The sequence below is a fragment of the Elgaria multicarinata genome, chromosome 16 (genome assembly GCF_023053635.1).
Source record: "Elgaria multicarinata webbii isolate HBS135686 ecotype San Diego chromosome 16, rElgMul1.1.pri, whole genome shotgun sequence".
Taxonomy (NCBI): Eukaryota; Metazoa; Chordata; class Lepidosauria; order Squamata; family Anguidae; genus Elgaria; species Elgaria multicarinata.
The window spans coordinates 1,945,417-1,966,716 of NC_086186.1; the positions used below are offsets into that span (position 1 = coordinate 1,945,417).

Genomic DNA, 21,300 nt, shown 5'->3' on the forward strand with positions numbered 1-21,300 from the left:
TCTGAGTCTCTGCAATGCGGGGATGTCGTTACAGAACCTTGTACTGGGGAACTTAATACTCAAGGACGTGGCTGGAGCTCGTCTGTTGATAATTTCCATTTTACATTTACAGAAATCATGGTCAAAGACGATATGAATAACTATATCAGTCAGTACTACAATGAGCCTAGTAGTGGTAAGTTTGATTTTGAAACTTTGACTTTTAACAGACTTGCACCCATTTCTTAGTCGGAGGCACTGCGCTGAAGGGTCTGGAGTGAGCTGGAGTGAGAAATCAAAGAACCGCAGGGGCTGAAGCAGGCGTCAAATGGGGGGGGGGGGGCTTCAAATGGATGAGGCTCCGAAAGGGAGGCTTGATTCCTAAAACTACAGCCTGTGTGACTCGACCCCATCTGGAAATTGCATCCCCTGGTTTGTAAACCCCTTTCCCACATGGTTAGAGGTTTGCTATACTAGCCAGTGAAAAAAGCTTCTGCACATAGTCATGGGAAACCTCTGTATTCATTCTGGGACTGACCGCAAGCAATTGCAAACACGTTTGGGGCCAAATGTTTGTTTGTTTATTAAACTTATGGATCCCTGCATCACGTAGATGCTCAGGGCAACGTACACCAAGTATTAAGATCAATAAAATCAATAACTCCAAAAATACAATCACAATATAGTTTAGCAACAAAAACACGATAAAAAAGTCAAAACGGAGACTAACACAATAAATACAAAAAATCTAAAACAGTCCCAGAAGCAAAGCAGTTTAAAAACAGTACAAAATATAATTGGGCAAAAGTGCTTGAGAGAATAAAAAGGGCTTTGCCTGGTGCTGACAGATCAACAAGGAAGGAGCCAGGCGAATCTCTCTAGGGAGGGGACTCCACAATTTTTTTTTGGGGGGGGGGGTTGCCTCCAAAAAGGGCCACTTACAAGCAGCCACCCACACCTTTGTGGGGGGTAACTCTAGGGGGCAGGGGCAATATTAAGCAGCACTGCTTCACATCCCGGCCTGCATCCCACCAAGGCCTCTTTAGGTGCTGCTCTGTGGGAAGGGGTCAGAGCTGTGCCGCTTCTGTCCAGGAAGGGCTGCAGCTCCGTGGCAGACCACCTGCTTTGCGTGTAGAAGGTCCTACGTCCGACCCCCAGTACCCCCAGGTAGGCCTGCAAAAACGCCAGCCTGAAACCCTGCCAGTCTGAGTTGGCACTACTGGGCTAGATGAATCAGTGCTCTGGCTCGGTGTAGGACCACTTCCTACGTTCCATTCATTTCCGTGGGGCTTTGAAAGAAAGAGGAACTTCCTGTTAGAGTTGGAGCTCCCAGCTTGTTTCTACTATGGGCCTCTAAAAAGCTCTGGGCTGGGCAGGAACCCCACATGAAGTCAGCCGTACTGATGTCAAGACTCAGGTGCACTTTGACGTCTGAAGAGTTTCTTTTAAGAATATGGTGTCTCAAATGGAAAGGGGGGAGGGTGGAAACTCTCCATGGGGGCGGGGGGACCAATAAGAAGTCAGTTTAAGAGAGCCTCATGCTGAGAACCTTTTAAAGGGGTTAAACTGAATGAGTGAAGGATAAAATAACTCAACACCAGAGAAAACCAACATTAGAGCAGCAGTCTCACAGGGTCGTCTCCAAATGGATTTCTCCCCTCGGCCCCCGTGTCTAATACATAGACAACCGTTACCGTATAAAAGGGTCAGCAAATGCCATTCTGGAATTTCTTTTATGACGAGGACCCCTCCCCCCCCCCCCCCCGGCCTTTTTTACTTTTTAATAGAAAGCATGGATTCAAAGCAACTTACCTAAGTTTTGGGCCAGAACTCCATTAAGAAATCTTTTTTTTTTTCATTTGCAAAGGAGTGTCCTAAATAGGATTATATTTTAATGTGCCCTTGCTTCTGTGTCTCACAAGAGCAGATACAGCCATTTTGGGCTGCATCGTATTTTGGGGATTTTATAAGCAGGAACAGAATAGGGGATCTCTAGTTCCCAGGTTCTGCAGACAAAACTTCCAAATGCTATAGATCAAGAAAATTAAGTTAATGAGGGTCAGCTCACACAACCCTGCTTCCCTCTCTCCCTTATGGTGCTGTTGGTCCAAGAGTTATTCCCTTGACTCCATTCATAGATAAAAGCCTAATAATGAAAGTCTTAACAGATCCTGGAGCCAAGAGCTCTTTCTCGGGACCCCTTTCCTGATGGCTGGAACTGTTCCGTCTGCCGAGGCGGGGGTGCTGTAACGTTGTGCCCTTTCTGCCATTTGCCTGCAGACAGCGGTGTTCCCGAAGGCGCCATCTGCATCATTACGACCGCCGCCATTGACGTGCACCAGCCCAACATCTCATCAGATCTCTTCACAGTCGAAGTGCCGGTGAAGATCGTGGGGAGCAACGGGATGTCCACCAGCGTGGCGTCCGGCAGTGCCTCCAAGTCCACGGACAGCTCTGTCACCAGAGCCCGGAGTGACAGCAGCCAGACCTTTGGCTCCTCGACGGACTGCAGCACCACCCGAGAGGAGTCCTCTGACTATTGCCCCTTGGAGAGGGCTTGCCATGTAGCCAAGCGCGATCAGGTAGATTCCTCTTCCGCCCACAGCCGCGTCAACAACGCTGTGGTGCAGGAGCTGCTGTCGTCCTTGTCCGAAGATTCCTGCTTGACGCAAAAAGGCCTGGATCCGGTCAACCTTAAACTACCGAGCCCGGCCGGGTCTACCAAAGCCAGCCCTGAACTGGAGCATCGAGTAAATATTTACAACAAAAAGAACCAAGAAAGCTTTGGTGTGTTTCAGATAAAGCCGGTTATCCACTTCCAGCAAAATGCACCAGTGATTGACAAGTATACATCTTTGGAATCCAAAGAGCAAAAGTTGAACAGGGTGCCAGAGTCATAGTCCTTTTGAGGCCATGGGGGGTGGGGGTGTTAAAAGAAGAAGAAGGGGAGGCGCGTCACAAGAGGATCCTTCTAGTGCTTTTAATGAGGCCCTCGGAACCATCCTGGGGCAGGGTACTTTGCGTGGATTGGAATAAGTTGCAACGTTCATTTTTTTTTAAAAAAAAATGCATGAATTGTGAGAGCCAGCACGAAAAACTTGACATTTCTACCATCTGAAGCCCTTGAGCTTCACTCCCAATAAAGAGATGGGGGGAGGGGAACCACTCTGTTAAAACAATGACCTCAAAGATGTATAGATTCTTAACGTGTTTTTTTTAGAAAAAGCAAACACAAATCCCACAATTTTTATGGAACTCTGGACAATCTTCTATCAGGTCAGGTTTCAGCAGGGTACGGTCCAAGCAGATGTAAACTTCTCTCCTCCAACAATTTCTTACAATTTCCCTTTGTACATGACAGCTATAAATCCCTTTGTATAAATATGGCAATTATTTTTGTTCTTCCTGGGGAGAAGAAGAAAAAAACATTTTTCAAGGAGCACTTTGAATGATGCAAATCAAAGAAATTTAAAAAGTGTGATCTCTTTTTATTTTTAGCATGAACTTTGGGGGGGAAATATTTTGACAATATAAATGTTGTCACCTCCAAGACAACAGAATGAAAAAGGACATTTTACAAATACAGTTTTAATTAAAAAGATATTTTTTAAAAAAGAAAATCTTAATGCATTTTCATTTTTTCTTAGCAATAGGGCTGCTAATATGATAGTAGCTTTTGCTTTAAGCCTTATATTTTAAGAAAAACATGTTAAAGCTAACGTGTGGTTCGATTCATAGTTCATTTTTCCATTTCTGTGTTGACGTGCTCAGACAGACTCACATTATTTTCTGCCTTGCAGATGTGAATTCTTTTAAGTTGTCCTGCAAACCTGAGTCATGTGAAGGATATGACGCGCCTTTGATTCCTTGGCCACGGCATTCTGATTTCGCTTAGCTCTCTTTTATCCCCGAAGTGTATAGACCACTGAATGTGGGTTGGAGAGGGGTCGGATGGGGCAGAGGCGCCCCTCCACATGTGCACAGGAGTTCTGCTGGAGGGGCACATCCGCTCCAGAGGCCCCACTCATGCCTGAACAGAACTCTGCAGGTGCAATTCTACTGCCATTGCTAGGCCTTGAAATTGGGCATTCAAGGGATGGAGGCAGCTTTGGAGTCCACTGGATCCAAGCGTCCTTTATTCCTCACATGAATGCCTTTGCCAGCCAGAACTGTGGGCAAGAAACGGCGCCCACCTCCCATCCAGGCTGGTTGTGTGCCAGCAGGGCTCCAGGTGCAGTGGATCTCTCTTTCTACCTTGTTTAGCATTCCTCTGCCCTTGACGTGTGGAAAGACCCAAGAAAGAGAGGCAATAGGGTCGTGTGAATCTATCCCTATGTGTGTGCCGCCAACTTGCTTTTATTTGTACCCCACCTTTGCACAAAGAAAATGGAGATCAAGATGACCAAGATATTGAGGAGACAAGTCTTATCAGTGGACATTAGCCACAAGAACTGGATGGGATCTCCAGGCTCAGAGGTGGTGCGACTCCCACAGTAGCCCTAAGTGGTGAGTGCTGACAGGGCTGCAGCCAAGATGGGTCCCACGGAGAGCGTCCTCACACGGGGGGGGGGGGGGGGGCAGGGAATCGCGTTTCCTTACCGTTGCTTCTCCGCACTTCTTCATTCTTCCCGGAGGGGAAAGAGGAAGTCAACAAAGACCACATGACCCATTCAGAGGCTGTTTTTATCACGCCGCTTTCCCACACACAACAGGAGATTGCAACACATTCCATTACTTTTTTTTAAAGTCAGAATAAAAGGGGTCTATTTTGCTACGGAGGAATGAGCAGAAGGCGCACAGGAGGCGGACGGCGGCGTCTAAAGGACGCACGCAGATCCGTAAGTAGGCAGTAGCGAGTGTGTGATAAAATGTTCATCGGATGAACCTCTGAGAAATACGAGGCAGCTACCAGCGTGGCTGGGGTAATCCTGAGGTTTGTAGGAATACAAGAAGTCTATTGTTATTAGGATGAGAATGATGCAGCAGCCACCACCCAGAACAGCCTCATGGAGAATGGGTATACTCAGGAGGCACGGAACATTGAGTCTCAGCGGGAAGACAGAAACGGAAGTCCTGAGGTGGGGATGGAAGGGAGCATCCTGGAGGAAGGCCAATGGTGGAACCTTGAACAGTAGCACTGGTGTTACAAGGTAAGGGTGCACTGCAACGTTTTGTTGCAGAAATGAATACCAATTGCTGCCTGGGAGCAGTGGTGGGAAGCAGCAGGGGAGGGGCTTGGCCTTCATCCCCGCTGTGGGCTTCATCCCCGCTGTGGGCTTCCTGGACGCAACTGGGTGGCCGTGGTTGGAAACAGGCAGTGAACAGTGATGTTGCTTAGAGGCGAAATGCCCTTCTTCACCTGGCTTCATGACAGGATATCCCCGATGGCCCCACTGCAATCTAATGGTCCGGCTTCCCCCCACCCCACCCCATTGGAGGACATCCCCCCTCCCTTCCATGTGCAGTATTGCCTTATGTTTGTGAAAAACAAGATGCCATCACTCGAGCAAAGGATGGTTGCATTGGTAAAGGAAGGGCCAAATAGGCAATTTCAGACACGAACCTGAGAGGTGTTTTGAGAGAGCTGAAAGCTAGACAAGCAGATGGGCTTTGAGGCCCAGCAGCTGGAGATAATATCTGGCAGTGCTCCAGTCTATCTCCTGTGGTGATTATTATTTTTAATACTACTGCTTTTCTAGTTGCATCAGGACACTGTTACTTGGTTTTCTTGCTGTTGACAGTGATCTGTGTTTAGCATTAGGGAGGGCTGAAGGGGGGGGAGCAGGGATAGCAAGAAGATGGAGACTGAGTAAGCCGACTAAAACAGGACATTTTGTTAGGCTAGCTATACTTACGGTAGGGCCCAGGTGAGTTTTACTGACCAGAGTAAGGAAAAACTACTGCTTTTGTTCAACTTGAACAAAAACAGGAAAAATGTTTACTCCTGAGCTTGCCTCCTTCTCTTCAGAGGCTGAATTTCCCCTCACGTATCGCTGCAGGGGATCGTGCATGCAGTAAATGTTTTCAGTCTTCAGCAACTTGTACTCTGCTACTCAGGTGTGCATCAGCCTTTGTTGGTAAATTTCAAAGAACTGGATACTTCTCTTCTTGGAGCAGAGATAGGACTAACTTGACCTTATTTTACCCTGTGTTCATTCTCTACGGGGAATGATGCATCAAGGCCTGCCTAGAGGATCTCGTCCAGTGGGGCTGTCCACAAGACATGGGGGTGGGTGGGGGTGGCCACCATTTTGCATATGCAAACCCTGCTCAGGGGTTGTCTTGTGAACCTGGTGAGCCTTGTTTAACCCTCCCAATAACCCACAGTCACTGGTTTCGCAGGGCACAACCACCTCTGAGTTGGGGTTGCATATGCAACCTGTCACTTGCGGACACCATCGCTCATTAGCCATACCCAGTCTATAGCTTACTCATAAACAAACTGCAGATAGGGGTCAAGTTCTTAATCTCACGCGCTGAGAAAATGTAATATGATTTACAAGTCAAATGTGTGTCACTGCTGTGCAAAATGATTTGATAATGGTCTCTAGTGGAAACACAAGTTTCATTTGTATGTTTCCCTGCCTCTTAAAAGACAAAACAGAGAAGGACGGCCTTGTAAAAATCAATTTTAGGCAGTTTACTTGGGCTTGAGAGTTCTTGTCCAGTTGAACTTCGAACACATTATGTTAAAGTTATGATTTCAGAAGTTAACATCCTCACCAGTACCAGGCACTTGCTCACTCTGAGAGCAGCTGATTTTCCCTCAGGAGAAGGCAGCTGTCCTCTGCCGTGAAAATATGTGCTGCGAAAAGAACCCAAATAGTAGCATTCTTTCTCCTTTCTTGAGGCATTTCAGACTCTTGAAAAGGCATTTATCTTAGGACTCTGGCAATAAGGAGCATGCGTACATACAAGGCGTGTGTGTTCAGCCACTGCGATAAAGAGATCCTAGAGTTAAGACCCCTGGCTGAGAGTTGCTTCCAGTAAGACTGTTCTGAGCCAGATAACACTAAAAAGGCAGCTTCATGTGCATACTTGGAGGGACGTCTCACGGAATAGTCTCAGGGGGAGTTTCTGTATCTTCAGTGGTACATTTTGCTCTGCTTCACTTTCAAGATGTACACTACCACTAATCTTCTGCTCAACCAAATAACCACAAGATAAGAACTTGACGTGGAGAATATTTTTCTTTGATTCCTTGCTGCTCTGTTAGGCATTAGCTGAGAATGATAAATTTTAGCTGGCTGTGAACACAGGAGCATGATATAGCTTTCCACACAGTGGTACCTTTTGGCACAACACCAACAATTCCTTTAGTTCACCTACACTTTCTGTAACTAAATACCCCCAGTAAGCCTACAAAGGACCTTTCCTATTCAGGTCCCAGTGGTTTGAATAATTTGTTACATCCAGATACCACTTTGCAGGATACACACCATTCACTGCGAACCCTTCATGGATTCCCTTTCTGCAGACATGACTGTTCTGCCCGTCTCCTTTTTGACTCTTGTCTTTTCCAACTTTGTGGTTTCTTTATCTTCCTGAGCCTAACCACCACAGACAGGCTGTCTCTGAGGTTTCTGTTCTGGTTACAGCAGCTAACACCCACCCTACCCCTTGCTATGGGGTAGGGTGGGTCTAATCACGTCACAATCAGATTAGGTCTACTAACAGGTGGAATTCACAAGTCCCAGGATAAGACATTAGCTTTGCCCAACTGTACTAAAGACACAAATCATAATAGAGCAGGAGATATGAGCACAAGGTAAATTAAAACCTAGTGACCATTCAGAGACAGCTGGGCTTAGTGGGAAAGAAAATCAAGGTGACAGGGATCGACATTTAAGACTTTTTCCCAAGGACCCACAACAGACCTCTACGGACCTGTTAGCCACAGCCTCTTGCTAAAGTGCTTGCTGTATTGCTAGAGGCACTATTGAGAAAGCTACTGGCTCTAGTAGAGTGTGTGTGTGTTTTAAAAGGAGCCTCTGGAGATCTATCAGTAGGAAAAAAATCTTAACGAGTACGTATTAGATTTTTTCCAAGTATTAAAAGCTTCTGTTCCAGCAAGGGAACAAGGGTTGCATATCTGAACAAGATCTCTAGATTAGCCACTACACCTTACAAGAAGCTATTAAGCTTAGAATTGCTTAGAACGATAGCAAAAATGTAGACACCCTGAAAACTGTGCAACTGAAGCAGGGAGGCCCAAATGGGTATCTACAGTGACAGGCCATGCGAGCAAAGCGCTGTAAGGAATTATCGTTACCCCCAACACAAACATTATTAGAAATCTGAAGTTCAGGTTTAGCACACCATCTCCACCTTAAATGGTCTCAACTCTTATTTCATGTCCAAACATTAACTGGCAAAAAAATCTTTGGGGATAAACCCATTCTGAAAGTGAAAGCGATAAGCAGAGCAAGTGCTGTCGTTAGGCGGAGTCAAATGGCTGCGTCAGGCTGCTGATTTTGGGGTATCACAAAGCAAAATCATTACTTGTACAATTATTATTTTTTTACTGCCAGGGTGGTGAAGGTGCTTGTAAGATATTCTAACCTGACTTGGGTCGAGGGTGGGGCGTGTTTGCTGCTCAGCCTCAGGAAGCCAAATATCTTGGTCCCACTGTGGCCACAAGCTTCTGAATCCCATGGTGTTTTTTGGTAGGAGAAAACAAAGTCAGGCACAAATACACCATTATTTCTAATGCCAAAGTAGTCCATGTATACGCCAAAACACATTCCCAAAATAGATATTCTAAGGCCAGATAGGTGTAGATAAAATCTCAGGGCAAGTGAATTTGTCACCACATTAAACATAATACAAAATTGTGTAAGGTGCATATTTATTACATAATTAGAAAAATCATTCAGGAAATAGCTTGAAATGAAATGGGAACCCAAAAGGCAAAAAACTGGATATTACCAGAAGTGATCTAGAACATACATTTATGGCAAATTTACCTGGATGTTATATTTTTAGTTTGATAAAATATAATTTAGATTTTGTTTTTTAAAAAATTCATTTATCTCAAAGCTGAAGTCACACCAATTTCTGCCCAAAACACCTGGACGTTTTCACTTTTTCAATGCCGCTGTCAACTCAGGAACAACCTGAAAGCAACATAAAACCAGCTACATTTAAATCTGCCATGAGAAACTGGCGCGTCTTGTCAGTGTTTAACATGCAATGTAAGCACCAACGCTTAGAACTCCAGTGCTTTAAATAGCACTGTGTGCAGAAGGTACACGGATCCTGATTTCTGAACAATGTTACTTTTATTCTGGGACCCTTGAGCAGTGGTGAATACTTGGGTGAGCAAACCAACCAGCAGCAAAACCCCACCTTTGATTCCCCCCCGCCCCCGCCTCCGCCCCCATCAGAAGTTAGCTTGGATCTTTGAGCCTCTGCAAGCCAGGAACAGAGGCAGCAGCTGCCTTCTGTCAACTCAGACTGAGTGGCAGTAGCTCTGCCGCGTCTTGAGCCAGGGGTCTTCACGTCACCTAGTGCCGGAGATGTTTTCAATCGGGGGTGCCAAGAGCGGACTCCAGGGCCCTCTGCAGGCAAACCCCATGCTCTGCTATAGTCCCTCTCTGTTAGCCTGGCCAAATGCGCTTAACCCAGGTACTCTGGGAAAACTGGTTTTCAAAGCGGGCTGCGTAGTCCTCTAAAACCAGCAATATGCTGCAGCAGTGCTAGGAGTCAACACTTGGAAACCTAGGTGGCGGCAGAAACATATGATTTGACAGGCTGGTGGCAACTAGAAGGACAAGCGGAAGAAGCCTTCTAGTTAAGTCAGCCAACAAATGGTGGCAGACCCACACGTTCGTTTCAGAGTTCAAAACTGTTACTGTTCTATGCTGTTACACCATTTTATGTGGAAGACAGCGTTCTGATTGGATTTCTCTGACTAGGCAACACACTAACTGAATGTGTCTGCTCTACCATAAAAAGTAATTGCTACATGGGATGGGCAAAGCCATGAAATGAAGACAGCTGGAAGACGTCGTTTAACCAAACAGTCATTTTAGAGGAAGTGGTGCCAAAGCCTGGCTCTGGCAGTGGTTCTACCACTTAAGTGAACTCCGACCAATGCTGCACACGGTGATTCTTAGTAGTCCTCAGCAGAGCAGCTATGCGTGAAAACAGGTGGCCGATCAGCCTACTACTGCCTACACCTGAAGCCTCTTGCGTAAAATATCAGTTACCTTGTCTTTCCAGGGGCTGTAGATGTAGCTCAGAGAGGTCCCAGCTGAACTCACGAGTTATGAATACAGCCTCTCAATTATTTAAGAGATCTACATTTCCATTAGGTGGAAATAATGTGGTCGTACAAAATTTATTAAGGAAATTGTCTACATGTTGTTTCTTCCGAATGTCACTTTGTCTGCAGCTTATTAAAAGGCCCATGTTTACTGCCAAGCCAGCAGGCATTAGTTCAGGAATGGCATTAAGTGCTGGCAGGGTTTCTGCCGTCTCCCCTCCATGGAGATGCCAGGCGCCCAGCTTACATGCTAACAGAACCCAAAAGGTGAATTAAAGGAGGAGAAGGCAGCAGAGAGACACAGACGGTGAAAGGCAAACATCTTCAGCAGCACCAATAAGTATGTTCAAACATAGAACTTTGATATAGCATGAAAGGAGGTTTTCAGCACCAAGTTCTGGGGCATTTTGTAGTGGGAGAGACTCGTACCTATTGGCCTGACAAACTTGCTACAAGAGTGATCCCACCTTCAGTGTCAGCGGCTGCCTGCTCTTTGCTTCTGGCATGAGGAAGTATGAAACCGCTTACACCAAATGTGGGAGTACTCTTGTTGCATGTTTGTTCCAGGGGAAGCCTACGGATATGGATTTAAGGTTAGCTCGGTGATGTTACAGCCTCGCCACTAGCCAGCCCCCTCTCCCAGAGAAACCGAAAACTCCATACGGACTGCTACCATTCCTCAATTCTATGGGGGGGGGGGAATCCACGGATCTAGGAAGGCCATATGGGGCATTTAATAATAACAACAATATAGTAAATGCCCATCAATTTATGAGGGACACCCCACTACCTAGACAGAGGCTGGTGAAAAGCTGAAGTGAGTGGTAAGCCTGCCCAGTCGGACTGGCCTGCCGTGACTTCAGCAACATCCTTTCCCAAAGAGCAACTTTTGTACTTAAAAACAACAACTAGGCATGAAGTTACAGCAGATGTACCTTGAAAGGCAGACACTTCTGTGAGATAACCGAAGCCAGCTTTCTCCAACCTGGGGCCCAAAGGGAACTGTAGCCCAGCACATCCGAACAGCACCAGGTTGGGGGAGGCCGGGGCACCCCGGTGCCTGCCACACAGAACTGCCTTGCATGGGTCCAAAGTCAGTCTCAGCCTTTATTTGCACATGCTGGTGATGATTTGGGCTTACATTCTTAAATTCAAATTAGGGTCTAGTCATTTTGGCCCAGTTCTGATTCTTCCGCGGGAAGCAATCCATTCATATGGTGCAGGGGTGGTGAACTCATAGTCTATGGGGATTGCTGGCTCATCTTTAGGGCTGGGAAGGGCTGCGGGGCAATGATCAGCTCAGAAGGCCTACTGCACCGAGCTCGGGCTGCACTGCTTCCTGCAGATACCTCGGCCTAATGATGTGCAGCCCCTGAGCAGCTGATCCATGGTGTGATGGACATGTGAACAGTCCTGTTCAGTAACATGGAATCCTGCATGCAGTAGCCCGACTGTATTTCATTTCATTTCTATACCGCTCACTAACCGAAGCACTGATCTTAGGTGCTCTACATCTCCTTTTTCAAAGAGAAAAGAATCAGGCTGCTGGCTGACAGGGACCACTAAGTCTGGGACCATTAGCAACCTAAACCCCCAAACTTTAGGACTGTGATCAGGTTTGTTCCCCCAGTGGTGAGGCTCACACCTTAAACAAGTCTGCTACCAAACCATAGTCTGCAACTTGGAATATTGGTGCTTCTGGATCCTTGTTGATAGCTACTATGGTCTGAAAGAGAGAACAGAGAGGGATTAATCATAGAAGACAAATTACTCAGGGCTTTTCTATATCCACAGAAGTGCAGTTCTTTTGCTAGCGGCCGAGGCAGGCCTGCTTGCTCCTAAAAGGCGTGCTCTTCCCCTGTTCACTCAGTGGAAGAACTGATCCCAGCCTGAGCAACCACACCCCTCTATTCCCCCACCCCACACGCCCCAGAAGCCTTTGGCAATGCCCATGCCAAACGAGACGTTGGGTACGCGGGAGGTTACTGCTAGCCCACTATTACATTTAAGATCCAGCCTCACACCCTTTATCGCAAGCAATTCCTAAGGCAAGAGACCAGGCTCCTGCCGTCCCAGCCGAGCAATCTGGGGTTGCCCAGAAGACCGTGGGCCCTTTCCACCAACCACTGATCATTTGGGCAGCTTTTCCCCCCATTCCAAAGGGCTGAAATTCCTCTCCTGGCAGGAAAAGCTTTCAGCTATGAAGCTCCGATAGGCTGGTTTTTCTGTTGCATTTTGCCTTGGCCCCCAGTTGTTACACCTCCAGCCCCACCCGCCCTGGAATGCAGCCCCAGAGCGCGGCTCCAAAATGAAACTTGGCCCCCGGGCTGAAAAATGGTTCCCCTTCTCCGCTCTAAAACGAACTCGGAGCAGCTTACAGGCAAATCCGGCACAAGGCAAGCCTTGCAGCAGTTCGTGTGACGCTAAGAGCCACAATTATATTTACATGTTGATTATCAGCAATGTAACAATCATTTAAGTGAATGTAATTTTATTTTTAAGAAGGAAAATGAGTTTTTAACTCTACAAAAGAGGGGGAGAGCAGAGACATTCCATTCTGTAGAAAAACCGGTTTTCTACCTTATCATAAGTACAAATAAATTATACATTTTACTTGCAGAAAAGCCTCATGGACTACTTTCAGAAACATCCTCAAAGTGTTCAAGTTCACAATGCCAGATAATTCACAGCACAGGGTGGAAATCCACTCAAGAGACTGTTGCCATGGTTACAGAGGGGCTTTTAAAAAAACATTTTATATAAATCTAATCTTTTCAAGCAAATGCAGCATCCATCTAGTGTTGATAAACACAGAAGTAGGAGCTCGAACCTTTGCCCCTCAGCCATTTGCTTCCTGAAATTCTCACAAACATGTACAATGCAAATTTCTGCAATCCATCCTTTTTCTCATCTCACGAAAGTCGTGGATTTTACACAAATGCCAGTTTTCACTGAAACCCTAGGCATGTTTATTCAGACATAGGTTCTCTGGGGTGGGGGGCTTACTCCCCACTTACTAAGTGTGCATAGGATTAGAGAGTAAAGTGTCACAGCCTTGACGCAACGGCTACTGAAAAACATTTCCATAGGAAGATAGGAAGCCGCCTTAAACTGAGTCAGAACACTGGTCCATCTACTCCAGTTCTGTCAACACTGACTGGCAGCCATGGCTCTCCAGCATTTCAGGTAGGAGTTTCCTCCGTCTTACCTGGAGACGCTGGGGACTGAAGCTGGGGCTTTCTGCATGCAAAGCAGTTTCTCTGCCACTGAGCTGCTGCCCTTCCATTTGGTGAGACTCCACGCAGCAGACGTACCATTTCAAAGGCATCCTACCCAGAGCATCAGCTGCATGCATTGGGGCCATTGCACAGGCCAGAAGTGTTTCAGTGCAATGACTCCTGTGTCCTGCACCACTATGGGCAAAGTTTTTTCAGCAGCCTCCACAAGGGGGATGCAACATTTACATCTCCCCTCAATTTGCAATTCAGCTGCTGAAAGCAAATCCTAAAATGAAGTACAGTGTTCCACTACGCAAGACGTGACTATGACTGAGTGGCTCAGAAATCCTTACGAGCATTTATTAATGACTACAGGAAATAATTCTACTCTTCATATATCAAAGAGAAAACAAAGTACGATGCAGAAGATGGAAACGAAAAGTGGGACGTCCAGCCAGCCAGCCACATGTCAGGGATGCTTTATGGTGGATTCCTGCACTGAGCAGGGGGTTGGGCTTGATGGCCTTAGAGGCCCCTTCAAACTCAACTATTCTACAATTCTATGAGGACAAACACAAAACTGCTTTATATTTTTAACACTTCAACAGCAAAAAAAAAATACACATTAAATTACCACTTGAAAAGGCAGGAAAATGTCTCATTTTGAAAACAAATACAAACCCATCTATGGGTGCCATAGAATCTTGAAGAGGGGACTGAACATTTGTGCATTTCAGCTACTAACGAGTTAAGCCTTTTAAAGTTTTATCATTTTATAATAGGTTTCCATTTGAATGAATAAATGCTGGAACATTCAAAGGCGTCTTTTACTTTATGGAATAGTAAGTCCATAATTCAAATTGCGCATTGTTATGCATGAATTCATGTGTCAGATTCTGAAATATATGAATGTGTCTCTACTGTATGGAATTGAAACACAGACTGTTTTGTTTAAGCTATAAATTCAGTCTATTTCTAACAAATGGTTTCAGACTCTGCAATCGATGTATTTCAGAATATGCACACTATTAATGCACTATTGTGTTATTATTGACCCATATGAGCTTTTGACAGCTGATTTACTTTCTAGAACAAAATTAATCTATGATCTTTGCATGTTTATACCACCAACAAGATGTTTGTTACTACTTTCATCATGATGAATCAATTTCTCCCAGCTGCACACTCAAGAACGTAACGTAAGAGCTGTACTGGATCAGACCAAAGGCCTATAACTAGTCCAGCATTTGGTTCCCACAATGGCTACCTGGATGCCCATGGAAGCCCACATGGAGGGACACGAGGGCAAAGCACCCTCCTGCTTGTCTATGTACACCTGTTGCTGGGGCACATGGGCAGGAGGGTGCTGTTGCACTTGTGTCCTGCTTGTGGGCTCTCCGGTCAGCAGCAGGCTGGCCACTGTGTGAACAGGGCTAGAGACGGACCTTGGTCTAATCCAGCCTCAGGGCTCTCCTTACGTCCCTATGAGGCCTCTGATACTGGAGGGTAATACGCAGCCATCATGACTAATAGCTGCTGATAGCCCTAATCTCCAATAAATTTGTCTAATCCCCTGAACCATACCTTGCTATCCTTCATTCCAGCTAGATGCTGAATTGCTCCAGATATTCCAACAGCAATGTACAGTTCCTGAAACAGAAAATAATAAAAGTTGAAGAAACATTCCATCATAGGCTGGAGGAGGGGATTCTTCTGCAGACACCTCCTGCAAGCGAGCCAGCCTTGCTAATGTAGGAAGAGAACACACGTGGCTCATGCAGTCGTCATCATTCAAAAGTTGTCAGTAACTGTGGGAGCACCACTAAAAGTAGCAGACTGAGGCCATGTTATTTAACTCACAAATTGCAGGGACCCAACTTTCACCCAAGCCATTTCTTTTTTCCATTAACAACCCTCGAATGCCACATTCAACGGTTGTTTCTGTGATGTCTGAACAAGGGCACTAAGGGTTGTTTGTGATTTAAACAACCCCAACTTAATCCATGGCATGCATCCCCGCAATTCCTGGGTTAAATAACCCACGGTTTGCTGGCAGATGCCACTGTTACGACCAAACAGGGCCATATTAGTATGCATAAAAATGTACGTAGGTATCACACAGGAACAGATGTTTCACTGAACATACTGCTCCAGGTATCCTTCAGTTGCAGTTGACTGTGTAAGATTCATGATGCAACTCTACCTCTTTAAAAAATATATTATTTGCAGGCTTTTAGTGCAATCCTCTCCGTGTTTACCTGAAAATAAGTTCCACTGATTTCAACTGAGTTTACTGCCTAATAACAATCTCCAGAGGGGTAGCTGTTTTAGTCTGTTGCTGCAAAAAAAGAAAGAAAGAAAGATACTTGTGGTACTTTAAAAACTAACTAATTTGGAACACTACTTTTATTTCACTGGTGGAAGACCCTATTTTTTCCCGTTGCTACTGGAAACTTTGTTTTGTCCTTGCTATCCATATTTTTCAGTGGTACTCTCATTGGGGTGGGGGTGGGGGTAGAGGGAACTGTTGTTTATTTGTATTGTTTTACCTAATATAATAAAATACAATTAAAAAAACACTAACTAATTTATTATGGAGTAAGTTTTCATAACATTGACCACAAAAGGAAAGGAAAGGAACCTCTCGTGCAAGCACTGAGTCATTACTGACTCTTGGAGGCACGCCAGCTTTCGCTGACGTTTTCTTGGCAGGCCTTATAACGGGGTGGTTTGCCGTTACCTTCCCCGGCCATTATTACCTTTCCCCCAGCTAACTGGGTACTCATTTTACCGAACTCGGGAGGATGGAAGGCTGAGTCGACCCGAGCCGGCTGCCTGAGAACCAGCTTCTGCTAGGATCGAACTCAGGCCGTGGGGAGAGTTTCAGCTGCAGTAACTGCTGCTTTACCGCTCTGCGCCACACGAGGCTTGACCACAAAAGCTTATACCATAATAAATGTGTTAGAATTTAAGGAACCACAAGACTCTGTTGTTTCACCTCCTTAGTAAGTATGCCTAGGATTGCAGCCCTAATATGATTTTCCAAAGCACTAGGCTCTTCCAGTGACTAACGTGGGATGCCAAGGGTGTCTCTGCACCTAGCATTGCAACTATTCCACCCCCACCCACCGCAAAGTGGATTCAAAATTTAGATCCAAGCAATAAGTGGCTTTTCACAAAAGTTAAGAACCAAGTGGGCACTTAGCGAATAGTGGGAGCCAGACAGCTCACAAACAAGGCAAGGCACCACCTGTTTGTCCTCACCCTCCGGGAACTACAGGGGTCCCAGGACTGGGACATTCCCTGCTTCGCTATCAGGGCTAATGGCCACTCATTTGTAGTGGGTTGAGATTCAACTCCTACAACTGTTCCCACAGGAGTTGAACTGTAATATACATTAAGGCATTGTCAAATGGAAAGCAATGGAAAGTCAGAATACTTTTACACGATTGGCTACTCAAAGAAACAGATTTTTAAAAATAAAATACTGACTGTTTCTCACTGCCTAGATTTATTTTCAGATTCTGTAACACTAAAACTTCCCATCTATTGTTTCACTCTGCTTGCATTTTCCCACTGCCAAGCCCAACTCTTAATGTCATGTGTGAAGGAACTGAACACTCACACTAAAATTTCTCAGATTAGAAATCCCTTTCTAGCGGTCTGCCTTCAGAGACTATATTTCATTTTTTCCTCTACAAGTGGACACCACAGATATGCGATTGCAAATACCAAACATAACGCCCTCTAGTGAACTCAGGTGGTGAGCACCAAGAGAAATGGAGCCAAAATGGGGACACCTAGGCACAAAGAGAAGGGTATCAGCATGACTGGGAAAACCCCAACTTTTGCACAAGTACAATACGCCAACAAAAAAAAGGGGGGCGAGACCTCACGAAACACTACCCAGTGAGGACTGAACATGCTTGATGTTCATGAAAAGCCATGGAACGTTGAGCATCAGCTGGAAAAGAAAATGGAAAGATGCTTGGGGACCATGAATGGGGCCGGCTGCAGCCTTTGGCAGTTTTATCGTATATCCTGACAGAAGGCAAGTCCGGCTGACTGGCGACCTGAGCAGGAACATCCTGTTAGGAGGTGACGATATGCCGCTATATTTGGTTGCAGGTCCCACTTGTCTATACTGGCTCTGCCTGAGCTGGAGGAGTAGAAGAAACACAGGCATCAATAATGGGGAAGCTACGGAATCTCAAGGGTGCACACACCCGCACATTTTTTTTAATGGCCCAATGTGTTTCAAAGTACACCTATTCCTTGGGACACTACAAATAAAGCCAACCAAGCATTCATTAGTCTTATTTACACTGCCCCCGAAGAAAAAGTGTACTTCAAACCGTATTGGGACAATAAAAACGTGCCGTGTCTGCAATGCAGGCCCATCTCTCTCCACTTTTTCCATGAGCTGGTGTGTGCAGCTCAGAATATTTAGCTGCTGCAGGAACTTAAGGGGTTGCGCTTACAACTTCATAACAGGATCAGGCAGAGGACAGGGAAGAGGTCCTGGTTCCTGACTTGGAGCTGAGCAGAAGCAGGGAAGAGCAGCTGGCCCAGCTCAAGTAGGAGCTATAAAAGTAAGCCAGATTCCCAGGGAGCGAGCGAACAGGAGTTTGACAGGGGGAGTGTAGGGGAAGAGGAGACCAAGGAAAGGGGAAGAAGAGAAGCCTCAAGGAAACCCAGGAGGCTACCAATTCAAAGAGGCCGTGTGCTTGCCATGTGCTCCTGAGTGCTGAGTGAAGAGGGTCGGTGTGGATAGTTGCTGCAGGAGCTGAAGGGGGAGTGGCCTGATTGTCAGTTGGACTCAGCAATCAGTGCCTGATTGCTGTTGATTGCTGTTGATTGTTGTTGGCCTTTCAGTGACCTCATTCTGGTTCCTGACTTGGAGCTGAGCAGAAGCAGGGAAGAGCAGCTGGCCCAGCTCAAGTAGGAGCTATCAAAGTAAGCCAGATTCCCAGGGAGCGAGCGAACAGGAAGAGCAAACAGGAGTTTGACAGGGGGAGTTCGCCAGGGGAGGCCAAAGGGGAGGCCTCTAAAAAAATAAAAAAAATAAAAAAAGAGGTGGGAGAAAAAAAGAAAAACATAAAGAGAAAAAACCCCCACAAAACCACCACCAAACAAAAGCAAAAAAAACCCCCAAAAGATTACTTTCCCTTAAGACATACTCATATAGTTGTGTACCTTCAGAGAGGACACAACAAAGCAAAGGCAATTCTACTATAATCAAAAAGGAAAAAAACCAAAGCAGAAATCGACAATATGGATGGAAAGGAGTCCCTAGAGGTGGTGACCTGCAAAGGGTGTGCAATGTTCGTGTTTCTGCCTGAGCTCAACATGGCGTATACCTGCAACAAGTGCAAGCTGGTGGCACTTTTGGAAGAAAAAGTGAGAGGACTTGAGCGGTGAGTGTCCACCCTCCAAGGAATAAGAGAAGTCGAGGAGTTCTTAGACCGAACGGTGGAACTGCAACAGCAACAAGAAGCACATGAGATTGAAGAACAACAGCCAGCTGAAGCAGAAGTAGAGTATGCTGAGGGGAGGAAAGCCAATGAAGAGGAAACTCCCTGGAAAAGAGTGACAGTTAGGAGAGGAGGAATTAGAGGGCGTTCTGCACCAGTGGAGCCATTGGAGTTAAGCAACTGCTTTCAGCTTCTGGAGAATGAGACTGAAGGACAGTTTACAGAGGAAGAAGTACAGGAGACACCATGCAACAGTGACCAAGAGACAGAAGGTAGGTCAACCAAGAAGAAGAGAAGAGTAGTCGTTGTGGGAGACTCCCTGCTGCGTGGGATTGAAACCCAAGTATGTCGTGAAGACCCATGGACTCGCCAGGTGTGCTGTCTCCCTGGAGCACAGATCAGAGATGTGACTGAAGGGTTACCGAAGCTCATAAAGCCCACGGACACATACCCCTTTCTTCTCATCCATGTGGTTACAAATGATGTCGCCAAGCAGAGCTACGAAGAAATCATTTCAGACTTTGAAGTTCTGGGAAGGAAACTGAAGAACTTTGGGGCCCAGGTAGTTTTCTCATCCATCCTCCCGGTTCTTGGAAGAGGATTAGAAAGGGAAAGAAAAATACTCCGGATGAACGACTGGCTTCGAAGGTGGTGCCGTCGTGAGAGTTTTGGATTCTGGGACCACGGGCTACGCTACTTGGAACATGGACTGCTGGCAAGGGATGGGTTGCACCTCACAAGGGCTGGAAAGAATGAGTTCGGCCACAGCATGAAGAACTTCATCAGGAGGGCTTTAAACTGAATCTTACGGGGGTGGGAGACGTAAATTTTGAGGCAACAATGGATGAAGGCCAATGCACCACAGTACAGAGAACAGCTCCAACAGTGTCCCAAAATAGTGTCTGCAACAAGGTAGGAACAAAGCCAGACTATAAAACACATGGTCTTCAATGTCTATATACTAATGCCCAGAGCATGGGAAACAAACAGAATGAACTTGAACTCTTATTACATGAAGGCAAATACGACTTGATAGGAATAACTGAAACTTGGTGGGATGACTCCCATGACTGGAATATAGCAATTGAAGGATATAACTTGTTCAAAAAGAACAGAAGAAATAGAAACGGAGGTGGAGTTGCACTATATGTTAAAAATACCTATCCCTGCACAGAAATACAGGCGGATGAGATTGAGAGCCCCGTCGAGAGCGTCTGGATTAAAATAAATGGGGCTAGGAATAAAAAGAATATGATAATCGGAGTCTACTACCGACCACCCAATCAAGGAGAAGACGAGGACGAAACTTTTGAGAAACAAATTGCCAGTGTTTCAAGGAAGTGTGATGTAGTAGTGATGGGGGACTTCAATTACCCTGATATCTGTTGGGAGACCATTACTGCCAAAAGCGGCCCTTCCAAGAAATTCCTGACATGTATGGGTGATAACTTTCTCCTACAGAAAGTGGTGGAAGGAACTAGAGGATCGGCAATCCTTGACTTGTTATTGACCAATAGGGATGACTTAGTGGATAAAGTGGCAGTTACGGGAACTCTGGGGGAAAGTGACCACGTCATACTTGAATTCTTGATTATGAAGGAGACAAAAGTTGAGCGTAGCCATACACGTACTCTGGATTTTAGGAAAGCTGATTTTAATAAACTCAGAACTATAATAAGTAAGGTCCCGTGGCAAGGGAGCCTAAAAAGAAAAGGAGTGCAGGATGGGTGGGAGTATCTAAAAAATGAAATTTTAAAGGCACAGTTACAAACAATTCCAACAAGGAGAAAATATAGAAGACAACAGAGGAAACCAAAGCTTAGAGATGACCTGAAAACAAAAAGGGATACATATAGGAAGTGGAAGGAAGGCCAGGCTACAAAAGAAGAGTACAGACAAGTGGCGCAGAAGTGCCGAAATGGCGTCAGGAAGGCTAAAGCTGTGAATGAGCTGAGATTAGCGAGGGATGCTAAAAGCAATAAAAAGGCTTTCTTCAGATACGTGAGTAGTAAAAGACAGAGGAAAGAAATGGTGGTTCAACTGCTTAACGAGGATGGCAAATTGATAACAGACGACAAAGAAAAGGCTGAAGTGCTCAATTCCTACTTTGCCTCAGTCTTCTCCCAAAAGCGGGTCTATGACCCCCCTGGAAAAAGTGAAGCAGAAGTTGAGGGGGCAGGATTGCAGTTTGAGATTGATAAACAAATGGTCAAAGAACACCTAATTTCCTTGAATGAGTTTAAATCTCCAGGGCCCGATGAACTGCATCCTAGAGTAATGAAGGAGCTAGCAGAAGAACTCTCAGAACCTTTGTCTATTATCTTTGCAAAATCATGGAAGATGGGTGAGGTGCCGGACGACT

At 45.7% G+C, this 21,300-nt stretch overlaps 2 protein-coding genes across 3 annotated transcripts in view; one reads left to right on the forward strand and one right to left on the reverse strand.

Annotated features, from left to right (window-relative positions):
- Positions 1–3,541, forward strand: part of TMEM266 (transmembrane protein 266) — a 56,105-nt gene extending 52,564 nt beyond the window's left edge. For both annotated transcript variants that reach the window (XM_063142530.1, XM_063142531.1), the window contains 2 exons: positions 113–175; positions 2,260–3,541. In XM_063142530.1, the coding sequence (XP_062998600.1) occupies positions 113–175; positions 2,260–2,879 (683 nt within the window). In that variant the 3' untranslated portion in view covers positions 2,880–3,541. The remainder of the gene's footprint in view (positions 1–112; positions 176–2,259) is intronic.
- Positions 3,542–9,000: 5,459 nt separating this feature from the next.
- Positions 9,001–21,300, reverse strand: part of ETFA (electron transfer flavoprotein subunit alpha) — a 31,046-nt gene continuing 18,746 nt past the window's right edge. The window contains exons 10-12 of the mRNA XM_063142533.1: positions 15,049–15,114; positions 11,892–11,972; positions 9,001–9,095 (exon numbers count right to left, since the gene is read on the reverse strand). Coding sequence (XP_062998603.1) covers positions 9,060–9,095; positions 11,892–11,972; positions 15,049–15,114 — 183 coding nt within the window. The 3' untranslated portion in view covers positions 9,001–9,059. The remainder of the gene's footprint in view (positions 9,096–11,891; positions 11,973–15,048; positions 15,115–21,300) is intronic.